The following is a 12,650-nucleotide window of genomic DNA, read 5'->3' on the forward strand; positions in this document are numbered from 1 at the left end:
GAGCCGAGATCGCACCACTGCACTCCATCCTAGCAACAGCAAAACTCTGTCCTAGCAACAGCAAAACTCTGTCTCCAAAAAAAAAAAAAACCTCTTAAAGAGAAAAACAGATTTGTAGTCTGATTTGAGAGCTTAAATGAGAAACAAGAAAGATAACAGACAAGTTGCATCTGTTTCCAAAGTGTCCTGAGTTTGGCTTTGACAGAGATGAAGTTGTATTTGGAAGTGCCCTTCAGTAAATACGAGGCTGCAAAGGCTGTCTACTGGTCACGTTCATTTTGGTATTTCTGAAGTTCTATGATGCTTTTAATGTGACATTTTCCAAATGTTTTTTAATGTGAAAAGATTATTATATTTTGTACGCTCAGCCATCCCCACTTCAATCTCTGTTGATATTAAGATTAGCAGGGAATTTAACTGTAAGTTTGGTTCAGCCAGGAAAGAGCATTATTTTGATAGCACTGTGTTCTGCTGGTTGGAAAGTCAGGCACTCGCATGGTTTGCACGCTACTGATTAAGAAAGGGGACGATGACAAGAAAATCTGATAATCAGGCTTTTGTTCAGAGAAGCAAATTCTAGGATGTCCCCTGGGATATGTTGAGTTCTATCTATAAACTTTATACTGTAGAGTGATAACAGATATTTATGATGATTCTTATATAGAAAAAAGACTTTATGATTACTGTAGTATATTTAGAAAATTATATTTAGGAAGGTTTTCAGTAAAGGTTTAAACAAAGATTGTTATGCTTGAAAGAATAGTTCTTATACTGACAATGTAATTAAGCCAAGTATTCCTCCTTGAGTATTTTAATGAAGTTCTACCACACACGGGCATTTAAAGCTGCTTTCCATCTTCCTTATTTTCCATCTCCAGTCACCAGGTCCTGTTATGTTTGCCTTAGTAATATATTTCAGATTCGGCACTTTTTTCTAGATGATAATGCTTTAATTCAGGCCTTCATGGTCTCTCACCTAGACTTTTGCAAGGCTTTCTGACTAGTCTGTCATTGGACTCCCCTCACCCATCCTTTTTATCCAAAAACAAATTCGGAGTAGGTCGCTGCTCTTACGGTTAAGAATGTGTTTTGGCTCCTCCTTGCTAGAGTCCAGCTGCCCAGCACGTTCTGGAGGCCTTCTTCATATTCTGGTCCTGATTTATCTCTGAGTCCGAACTCAGCTCCAGGTGCTTTACCCACGATATTCGCTGTGAACTGTTTCTCATTGAGAACATGCTATGGCCTCTCAGAGTTACTTGTCTTTTCACAGCCTTTCCCTCTTGCTTAGATTACCCCACTGTATCTCAAGTGCTAAGCCTCCAATTCTTCCTTAGCATACAGCTTCTGTGTTAACCTTTTCTATGATGCCTTCCTTCAGGCAGCGTGAGTTGTTACTCTTGTGTGTGCTACTACAGTACTTTGCTCATATCTCCATATTACAGCCTTCACTAAGTTGTATTGTAAATTTTTTAACATACCTAATTCTTGCTTTAGACCCTGATTTCCTAGAGATCTGGGATTCTTACTCATCTTTGTATCCCCAAGGCCTTTGTCCCTAGTTTAGTGCATAGCACATAGTAGGTGTTCAATAAGTGCTTAAGAGATCAACATATGTGACATAATAATAGCCTAAGTGTGTAAACCTTTGACTCAGTTTTACTGGAGTTAGGTTTTTCCCTGTGAGTTAAAAATGTTTCCTAGGTCACCGAGCTCCCTGGTTGCTACCAGACATGAGAAATGGGGGATTTGAAAAATGTTTAGAAACAGTGTTAAAAATGGTGGGCAGAGCCGGGCACAGTGGCTCACGCTGTAATCCTAGCACTTTGGGAAGCCCAGGCTGGTGGATCACCTGAGGTCAGGAGTTGGAGAGCAGCCTGGCCAACATGATAAAACCTCATCTCTACTAAACATACAAAAATTAGCTGGGCGTGGTGGTGGGCGTCTGTAAGGCCAGCCACTTGGGAGGCTGAGGCAGGAGAATTGCTTGAACCCGGGAGGAGGAGGTTGCAGTGAGCTGAGGTCACACCATTGCATCCTAGCCTGGATGACACAGTAAGACTCTGTCTCAAAAAAAAAAAAAAAGAGATGGGCAGATTCCCAGGACTCGCAACCTTCTCCCCAATCTATAGGACCTCTAACATGATTAAAATAATACTAATAGTAGTATGAGTACTAATTGGTTCTGGGGTACTGTTAGTATCATAGGAAAAAGCATGTAGGCTAGCTAGAATGTCAGGGAAACTGCTATAAAGGTGAAATTTGAGCTCATTCCAGATGATTAGGTAATGCTTAATTATATTTGCTGTCAATATTATCTCTATTTTCCTTAAAGACATCCTTTGAAGATGATGATAGTGCCTGGCCATAATAGACATTCAATAAATACATGTGTCTTTAATGAATGGTTTGGTTACTCTGTATGTGTGTGTGTACATGTGCGCGTGCAGGAGAGAGAGAAGAGAACTGTAGTTCCTCCCATACTGGAGTTCATTTATTTCTGGAGACACCTTTAGGAACTTGGCTTCTTTACTGTATTGACTGAACAACTTGTTTTTGCCAAAATATGCCACTTCAACTGAGTTATTCTGCTTACTCCATTGTTTCTTTGCGTTCTCTGCATTCCAGAGCGTGTTTTAAAATCGGTTGTGTTAGTCTTTCTCACTCAGTTTCAAGGTTACACTAAATGACAGTTTGCTTGAGTTTTGACATATTTTGTCATACCATGGAGGACTTGGCTGCAGTTGGAGCCTATAAATTCTTACTGTGTTTATTTAAATGAAATTAATTTTTATTAAGGTGAATACATAGGCCCCAATAACCAATATGGTTAGGAATTTATCCTCCCGGTGAAACTGGTTGTTTACCTGGAAGTATTGGCATCACAGAATCCTAGAGCTGGAGAGAATTTTCAAGTTCTAATTCCATTTCTACCTTATTATTATTATTATTATTATTATTGAGAAATCAGTCTCAGAGAAACCAAACGACTTGCCCACAGTCACATAACTAGAGAGTAGAATGACTAGGACCACAGCCTAGATGACTCTTGCTCTTTTTTCTCCAGAGAGAATCAGGGTGCTGCTCTGGCAGTCTCCATCCCTTGGTCACCTTGTCCCTCAAACCTTAGTACTTATTCCCATTTTTAGCCACTAATTTTGGCTTCCTTGAGATTCAGCATTCAGATCCAAAAAACATCATACATTCTTCTGTAAGAGAATATTGTTCCTCAGGTGGCCTCTTTGTGCTTCCCAGCTCCTCAGTCTGGGAGTATGCCTTTTCTGGTTATTCTCCATTTTCTTGCAGATTTATTCTCTGCCCTTCTCTTCTGTGCTCTAGGAAGCTGACTTTTACAGCTTGCAGCATCTGGGATCCTTTATCCCTTGGCTTCTAGTTGGGGTTTAGCAAATGGGAAGCAGTGACAGAAAATGGAAGGGAAAAAAAGGTCTCTGGAGTATTTATTCCTTCTGCTCCTTCTGTGCTTTGAGGCAGTTCTGGCAGTGACTGTCTTACAGCCATCCATGTCCACTGAGTAGCTCCTCCTCTGGCCAATGGGAACCTTGTTTCCTTGTTCCTTCAGGCTACTTGCAGCTCCTAATTCCTGAGTACCTTAGCATCTCTTGTTAGTTTTCTTAGCCCTACTCTCACTTCTATAGGTACTATAGTCATTTGATTAAAGAAAAGTTCAAACATTGTATCTGATTATGCTGTTTCCTACCAGGGCCCACTGCTGTAATACTTTACCCATCCCATTTCTGTCCAAATCCTACACTGTCAATTGCATCCTCTGTGAAAGCTCTCTCATCCTTATAACTTTCTCCTTTGAATTTCTTAATGCCTTTCTGATAACATTTTACCATGCTTGAATCAATTATTTGTAGACAGATATATATTCCCTCTAATAGAATGAAACTCTTTTAGATCTGTATCTGCTTCATCTTGGCATCCCCAAAGCATCCAGCACAGGGCCATAGTCATAAGAGATGCCCAGTGAATAAATAATTATTGTAACACTGAATTCTAAGGCCCAGCATAGTATGTGTAAAAATGTGCTCAGGATAAGATTTGGCATGAGACAATGAGTTTTTACAGAGACAAGAAGATTGTCATTGCGTTTCTTGTTTTACTACCATTTATTTCAATGGCTTTTTCTAGTCAATTTCTCTTTCTTCTTAAAAACTTTTAGCCTTAGAAAAATTCAGCAGCCATATTTTACAACTACCAATATAATAAATCCCTTAAAATAACTATGAATTATTTATGATTTTTCCATGAATATTCTGATTTATAATCTGCAGGAACTTCTAGTTCCTTGATTACTTTTTGTGTTTAAATGTTAACAGGTAGGCACATTGCAGAATTCCTTAATTCATTTTTAAAATTTTTATTGAGGACTTGCTGCAAACCAAACACTAGCCTGGGGGAAATAGTAGAGAATAAAACAAAGTCCTGTCTTGATTGACTTGTATTTTAGATCATCTTGGTAGATTTCTGACAATTAAACTCAGTAATTTTGTATGCACTTTTTAACAACTTTAGCGAAAACCGAATATGTTTTCCTCTGATACTCATTGGCAGCTAAAATCAGATATATGAAGACAGCTTTGGCATATATAATTTCTAAGAGATAAATATCAGAACAATTGTTGAGTCTATTCAAGTCAGGGTCATTGTTCTATTTTGTTTACCTGTGACTGACCATCTGTTAGTCTGACTAGCTGTCACCTTCAGTGTTAATTTGTCAATTTGTTATATTCTGCTATAGAGATCCAGTCTTGTTAGATGAATATATCAAGTTTTGTTTTTGAAAACATTTCATAATCAAATTTTCACCAAGTATTAGGCTATAAAAATTTTGCAGTTATTTCAAAACTTGAACTATCTATCAGAATACTCAGTTTAAGAATTCACATATTTAATGTTAATTTTTCCTAGTGATTTGTAGAACACATTTCCAGGAAATTTACTCATTTTTGGTGGATCCTTAAAAGTAGACTCCAGATAGGCTTTCCAAAATGCTCTTAATGTGAGGTTGGGGAGTGGAAGAATATTTTTTTTCATCCTGTACTACTAGTAAACCTCTCAGAGTTTATTTAGATCCTGGAATGATTTACTCCATCACTTCTAAGAAAGATATTGCGAGTAGCCTAAACAACTAAAGTATCTCGGAAGAAAAGTGTTGGCTGATTGCCGGCACTACATAGTCCAACAGTGCTTTGTTAGGTGGTGTGATGTAGTAGGTGTTTCCTTCTTTAAGAGATAGCTTTCTTGGATGTAGAGTCATGATCATGTTGTTGGCAGGAAGGATGTGGAAAAAAAAGCTTTGCCATCTCGCTTTGTTATATTGGCCACTTCATTATTTTATTTATTCCAGTATAGTGGTGATTACAAAGTTTTAAGTGCTTTTTGCTAGTGCGTGCTTTACCTTTAAATGATATTATACATTTGTTATCCTACTTTTTTGCTTGGAAAAGTGTATCTGAGCAGCTTTAGCATTTGCCACATTTACTCTTGGAAAACATTTTAGAATTTTAATAGATAATTTTCAAAGAATAATGCTTATGACCTTGCATGCTAAAATGGATATAAAATTTTCTAAAAATTTTCATAACCTGTAGTTTCTGAACATTTTTACCTAAAGCTTTTGAATGTAAATTATAAAATAAATGCATATTTATTTTAAAAAATTAAGCAACATGAATGTGTAAAATAAAAACTGAGAGTCCCTGTCTCAAATGTCCCCATTCCTCAATCCCATTCCCCAGGGGTAACTGCATGTGTTTTGTTTCATGTGTTGTATTTCAGGGGTGTGTGTGTGTGTGTGTGTGTGTACATTTTTAAAAATGAAACTTGTAGTGCGTAAGTAAAATTACATAAAAATGCAACTTCAGTATTATTCATGTGTCTACTTATCTAGCATAAGGTAAGCACTCAGTTATTATTAACTGCATTGAATTCCAGTGTCTGTTTTATTTCTGTAGCTTGCTTTCTGCATTCAGAACCTGTAGACTCATTTCATTTTAGGTTTTGTAGTTTTTTTAAAAAGGCAGTTTGGTGGATTTTGAATCATCTGAGGCAATTTTATATGCCTTTCATGACATTTGTGTCTTAAAAATGCAGTTACATCCTGTATAGAGAGGGTGACCATATAATTTATTGCCTAAACTGGGATACTTGAGAGTGAAGGAGGCTGCTAATAATAATTTTGCTGAGACAACCAAGCATACACTGACTGTCCCAGGCAAACTAAAATATATGGTCATCCTATTTACAGACCTAAGGTTTTTGTTTGTTTTGGTTAGTTTAGTAACTTCTTCATATGGGTTTGCTGAATAAATTGGGAGTGTCTGGGAAAGACAAGCTGTCAGTGATTTAAATAGAGGAAAATGGTACCAATTCCAAACCTTTATTGTTTAGTTGTTTAAGTAACCAAATAACTTTATGGAGTTAGTATTTGTGTTTTGTTCTATAAGTCAAAGGGTGTATTAGTGTCAGATGAGGGTGTCATGAAGAGTAAGAAATTGTGTTAAGGGTTATTATTGAAGTTCATGCATTTTAGCTGTACCTGATTCCTGTTTGTAAAGCAGCTCATTTCTGTCAGAACTATATGTGAGCAATTCAGATTTGTTTCGTGTTATTTATTTTTTATCAGAAACTGAACATTACATATAAACCTTTCTTTGTAAATTTAAAGATAAAAGCAGTTCTGGTTTTTCAAAGCACTAACATATGTTCAAAAATTAGATTCTTTTATGAAAAAAAAAACTTTATTTATGTTGTTTGATTCTTTGTTACCAAGGTAATAATTAAGTACAATTTACCTTTTGTGGTTCAGTCATAATACCCAGGGCTTTCCTGAACATCTCAAATTGGAATATTTTTCCTGGTCTGTTTTCCATACTGTGTTTTACCACTTGTTTTGTCTGTTATTCATTCCTTTTAAAATTACCATTCTCTATTATCTTCTTGGGAGTTCATCAACTTATAGCTTGTTTTTAAAACGGATGTTGAATACAATTTAACTTATGCTTATAGCCTTTACTTGATTGTAGATCTCTGTGAAAATTGCCTGTATGTTATAGTATTATCTAGTTTTTCATTTGTTTTGTTTTTATCCGTCAGTACTCATTGAGTGACTTCTATACATAAGGACCTGGAGATATAGTGGTGAATCCTGGTTATCTAAGGCTCCAAATTACGAAGGGGAAGTAGAACACCTACCACTCTGTTACTTTACATGTATTACTCATTTCATCTCTCTAGTAACCTTGAGTAGTTTATTATTATACTCATGGATGAGAAAATGGAGGTGGAAAAAGTAATTTGGCTACATCACACAGGTAATTCATTAGAAAGTTGCAGATTCAGGATTTAAAACTATATGAGTCCTTAAAGCTCGTGCTTGTTTCCACTATGTCAAGGGCCTTCAGGCAGTTTTTAGATTACATTTTAGTGCCCTTCTGTCATTAATTCCTTTTAAACATCATTGTGATTTAATAGAAAAGTATAATGGATTTGGTCAGAGGACTAGGTTGATATCCCTACTGAAAAAAAAAAATTCAGCTGGATGATTTGGGTAAGCACTTATAAAATAGGTTTAATATCTGTCTACCTTACTATATTACAATGATCAAATGAGAAAGCTTGGAAAGTGTCTAGTAGAGTACTTAATACTCTGAAAAATTTAATATACATTGTGCATCCATGGTGTTAGAGCTGCTTACTTAGCACTACAGAAAAAGACCGTATTTTTTAGGACATTTTGGGGTACCTAGCAGTTGGTAAGGTAGGTACAGCTACCATGTTGACAATAGAGAACCTAATTTGAAGGCTTAGATTATCAAGACATTGGCTTAAATGGAAAATAACTTCTCTAAGGTACAGTGAAAGGAAAGGTTTAATACTAGGCTCAATTTTATGGATATTTTTGATAGTCTTCACTACAAATGAATTGATAGTTGAATATTCCTTAGGATTAAAAGAGGTGAAATTCTTAACCCCAGAACTTCCCTGTTCTTCTAAGTCCTGTTCTTCCCTTAGCAGAAATGGATAAACCACAGGGACAATAGGGATTGTAAATGTTTCCAAATTTTCAGTAATCCAAGGAAATCACAAATTAGTGTGCCTCACATAAAATCATGGTATAATTAATATTTCTGGTCTCTTTAATATACTTTTTTTCATCGTCAAACCCACTTTTGGTAGGGAGACAAAATGTCATTTCTCTAAAAACTTAATTTGCTAACTTAAATTTCTAAGGAACAGAAAAGCCATTATGTTTGGCATAGTCTCTCTTTTTTTTTTTTTAATTTGCCACTTGCTGCTCATGTACCTACTTTTCCTCTGTGTAGTTACAGATTTTTCTCTTATTATTCCTTTACTTGATTATTGATGTTAGACTCACAGCATGGTAACTTTCTATTCTCTCTTTTCCTTACTTTTATGGAAGATCAGTACCACACTTGCTTTTTTCCAGTCTTCTGGTATCTCTCCAGTTCTTGAATTTTCAAAAATAATTGTAAGTGATTGAATTGTAAGTATGCTCTATACTTCTTTCTTTGGATGAAAGCTTATCTGTGATGCATGTCATCTCAAATTGCTAATTGTGAACATAAACTTTCCAATATTCTCATATTTTAATCAAAATGACATTCCTGCTAAGTTTTCATTACTTTTCTTATAGGGTGTTTGTTTTGCTAATTTTAAAAAAAAGTCTACTTTTGTCCAGATTCATGCCATTTATTTTTCATTAGGAGGCTTGTTCTTTGTTTTTCCTTTGTTAAGTTTTTAAGCCGTTGTTTTATTTTACAATTCTACTACTGATAACTTACCTGTTTTTCTTGTTATTCTGAATTTTCTATGAGACTAAGAATAATTTACTTCTAATATATTCTCTTTTTCTCTTTTTACAACATATTTTTATTATATAAGATTTTGCCCTATAAGAGAAAGTACTGCATATAGGACACTTAATCCTTTAAGTTTTCACTGTGAAATAAAATTAGATATGAAAATAATTAGTCATTTGTGAATTTCTTTTTACAATGTTATTACTCAGCCTTCCTGTTCTACCTTATTCTCGGTTCCTCAGGTCACCCATAGGTTTCTTAATTTCCGGATTCTGGACTCAAGAACTTCACCTTTATCTCCACTGTTCATTATTCTTCCTCTGTCAGCAGGAATTCCTTTAAAAGCTCCTACTCTGCCTCGGGAATTGACTCTTGTATTGTTTTACTAAGGAAGTGTCTCTCCAAAGCAACTATAATTTATATGTACTTCAGACAGTTTCAAGGACTTCTCTTGCAGTACTCCTTTTAATGGGGGTAAAACATGCAGTTATGTGTATGTGTAAAGTATAAATAGTGTTTAATGTCCTAACTAAAATAATTAAAAATTGGTTTTGCTGACATTTATTTTTAAGTTCCTTCTGAAAAAAGTAGTGTTATTTAATTTAAGTATTAGAAAGGTAGTAGGAAGTACCGACATACAATTTTGAGGCAGTTTGATATTCTTCTACAAGTCTAGGTACATTATTTTAGAAACTCCCCTTAAATTGGTCCAGATGTATATGTTTCTCTTTCTCTCTCTGTTAAACTGGATACATAGATCCTGGATGATATAGAAGTATGTGTTATTCTTCTTGACTTTATATATCTACTTTAGGTTTTGCTTCTTTCTCTCTTTCCCTTCTTCCCTCCCTCCCTCCCTTCCATCCTTCCTTCTCTCTCTCCCTCTCTCTCTCCCTCCCTTCCTTCCTTCCTCCTTTCCTGTCCTCTTTCCTTCCCTTTTTTCTTTCCTTCCCCTTCCTTGCCCTTCCCTTCCCTCTTTTCCCCCTCCTTCTCCCCCCTCCCTCCCTCCCTCCCTCCCTTCCTTCCTTCCTTCTTTCCTCCTTTCCTTCCTTCCTTCCTTCCTTCCTTCCTTCCTTCCTTCCTTCCTTCCTTCCTTCCTTCCTTCTTTCCTTCCTTCCTTCTTTTCGATGGGGTCTTACCCTGTGCCCAGGCTACAGTAGCTTTATTAATAAAGTGTTTTTGAAAACCAGAGACTATTTTTTTTAGCATATTCGCCACAGAAGTGGTTTTTCTTTACATAGATTTCTAAATTTTATGATTAGATTGAAGTTTAATTTCTATTGAGATTCTTCTAATTTAATTTCTTGTTATATCACAGACCATTTTGTCTTTATTTTTCTATAACTGTTATGTATAATTTAAACTTTAAATGAATTCATACAGGAATCGTCTAATTAGAGCTGTGGCTCACATCAGTGTAATAAACCAAAGAGCAGCAACCTCTTTGGTCCTGAGTGCCAATAACGTGACATAATCCCTTCAGTTACTACTGAAGGACCTGGACAAAAGAGAAGGAAAGACAACATGGAGAAAAGACTTGAGAGAGTAGAGAATAGGAGAAAGAGAACAGAAAGGCAAGAGAAATCTCGGGGAGAAGAGGTCATGAGGAAGACCCAAGTTGTGGCTCAACAATTTCCAGTCACTGTAGCCAGCGCCATGTGTGTTCATTTAACACTGAGCTGGCCCTGATGGGTATAGTGATTAATGAATGGCATAGTTCCTGCCCTTGTGGAGTTTTAGTCCTTCAGAGAAGTCACTCAGGTATTTAATTATGATAAAATGTGATAAATGTTAGATAGAGCAAATACAGAGTACTAGAATGTTTATCTACTTGACTCCCAACTTGTTCTCAAAAGCTACTGTAAGAAGTATGAAGTCACACTCTTGTCTGAAAGGATCTGCCCTATTCTCAGTTCTTTTCAAAGACAGACCACCCTCAATATGGTAAAGGACTATATTCTTAGTCCTGTTTAAAACTTGGCCAGGCACAGTGGCCCACACTTTGTAATCTCAGCACTTTTTGGGACACTGAGGTGGGAGGATTGCTTGAGCTCAGGAGTTTTTATTTTATTTTGCAACAAAGTAAAATAAAAATTTATCTGGACTTGGTGGCACATGCCTGTAGTCCCAGCTACTGTGGAGGCTGAGGTGGGAGGATTCCTTGAGCTCAGGAGGTTTAGGCTGCGGTGAGCCCTGATTGCACCACTGCACTCCAGCCTGGGTGACAGAGCAAGACCCTGTCTTACAAAATAAATAAAAATAAAACTGCATTAAAAAGGATTAATATGAATAAATGTTATGGCTTAGTGTTGTAAATGTTGACTAGAAAGAGGAACAGTTAATACTTCAGGAGAATTTTTATGAAATAATCTACATTAGGAAGTAATGGGTTTCTCATCTCATGAGATACTTAAGAAAAGACTAGATGACTTTCAAAGATGTTATGAAAAGAACTTCTGTGAATGGGGGGTTGAATTAGGTGACTGATGCTATAAGTCACAATATAAAGTCATACTTGTGTTTTCTTCTAGAGTATTAGTTTTACTAGATTTGAGAAAACACTTGTTAACTACTTGTTCGTGTTGTTGATGAATTTTATATGATATTTTATTGGTTGCAGATGGGGCACTGTATACATAGATTTTCCTTTTAAGTACATGAAAAATTTGTGCATTACTATGCAAGGATGATTGGGCCAGTTCTGGGACTGTCATTATAAACCTCTGGTTATACATTACCTAAAGAAAAATGGGTTGATGAGTGGATCTTTGGCTTGGACCTTGTGAAGTGTGAAGTTTGGGGTTAAAAGAAGGTTGTAGAAGACTATCTAGAGGCAAGTCTAAGAAGAGAGTCAAGGTGAGGTTTATATGATTCTACGAACATCAAAAGGTTGTTTCTGAAGAATTGATTTAGGTAGGGTTCAGATAGCAGTAATTTAAATCTATTTCAATTCAGTCACTGGACAGTTTTTAATCGGTTATTTGTTTAAAAAGGATGTTTTAGTTAGATTTTTACAATATTAATTCTAAATGGATTCAGAAGAGTGAAAATACTTAAAGATCACTTTTCCCCTCTTGTTTAGATGCTTTTTTATTCATTTATGAATATGCCATTGACCTTTTAAAATATTTACTAAAAATGATGTATTTAGCTGATTTTAGCTGTGTCTTGATAGTTTAATTATTGATAATCATGTTACATTGCTGTGTGAAACAAAACAAAACCAAAAAACCAGCCAAACAGTCCTGATTTTTCTGTGGCACAGTAACATGGAAATAAATTACTCCTTTCTTTGATAGGGCAGTACTCTAATATCTATGAAATATGATGTATTTATCCATTTCTATATCTTTTATCACCAAACTGTATATTTTAAATATCTCTAACAGGAACTTCTTTGGGTTATCTTTAAAAATGAAGATGTGTAAACACAGTTTTATAAATATATCTGGATTTTGTATACATTGTTTATTAAGATTTTTTTTTTTTCTTCAACTTTGTTTTTGTACATGTCATCTCATTGGGAAGGGGCTTTGTAATACTCATCGTCAAACAGTTTCTTGACACGTATGTAAAAAAAAAGTAGATATATTTATCACCTTTGAATTTGAAAAAGAAAACAAATTATAAGTTGATTTTTCCCGTGGTCTTAATAGGACTTATTTAAATTCTATTTTTTCTTTGGTTCCGAATTTTTGAATTTTAGTTTGGGGAGAGCAACAGAAGTACTGTAATAGTAGTAATTGATAGTGTCACTAGTTGCTGTCTTTAGTAGAGGTAGTAGCGGCTGTACTAATAATAGGA

General features: G+C 35.6%; 1 protein-coding gene across 20 annotated transcripts in view; it reads left to right on the forward strand.

The window, feature by feature from the left end:
• OSBPL9 (oxysterol binding protein like 9) overlaps positions 1–12,650 on the forward strand; it is a 166,666-nt gene that overhangs the window by 108,720 nt on the left and 45,296 nt on the right. For 6 of the 20 annotated variants that reach the window (XM_031668557.1, XM_031668559.1, XM_031668564.1 and 3 more), the window contains one exon: positions 8,447–8,515. The exons of the other annotated variants lie outside the window; for them this stretch is intronic. In XM_031668557.1, the coding sequence (XP_031524417.1) occupies positions 8,447–8,515 (69 nt within the window). The remainder of the gene's footprint in view (positions 1–8,446; positions 8,516–12,650) is intronic. 20 annotated transcript variants of the gene reach the window in all.

The sequence above is a fragment of the Papio anubis genome, chromosome 1 (assembly GCF_008728515.1).
Source record: "Papio anubis isolate 15944 chromosome 1, Panubis1.0, whole genome shotgun sequence".
Classification (NCBI taxonomy): domain Eukaryota; kingdom Metazoa; phylum Chordata; class Mammalia; order Primates; family Cercopithecidae; genus Papio; species Papio anubis.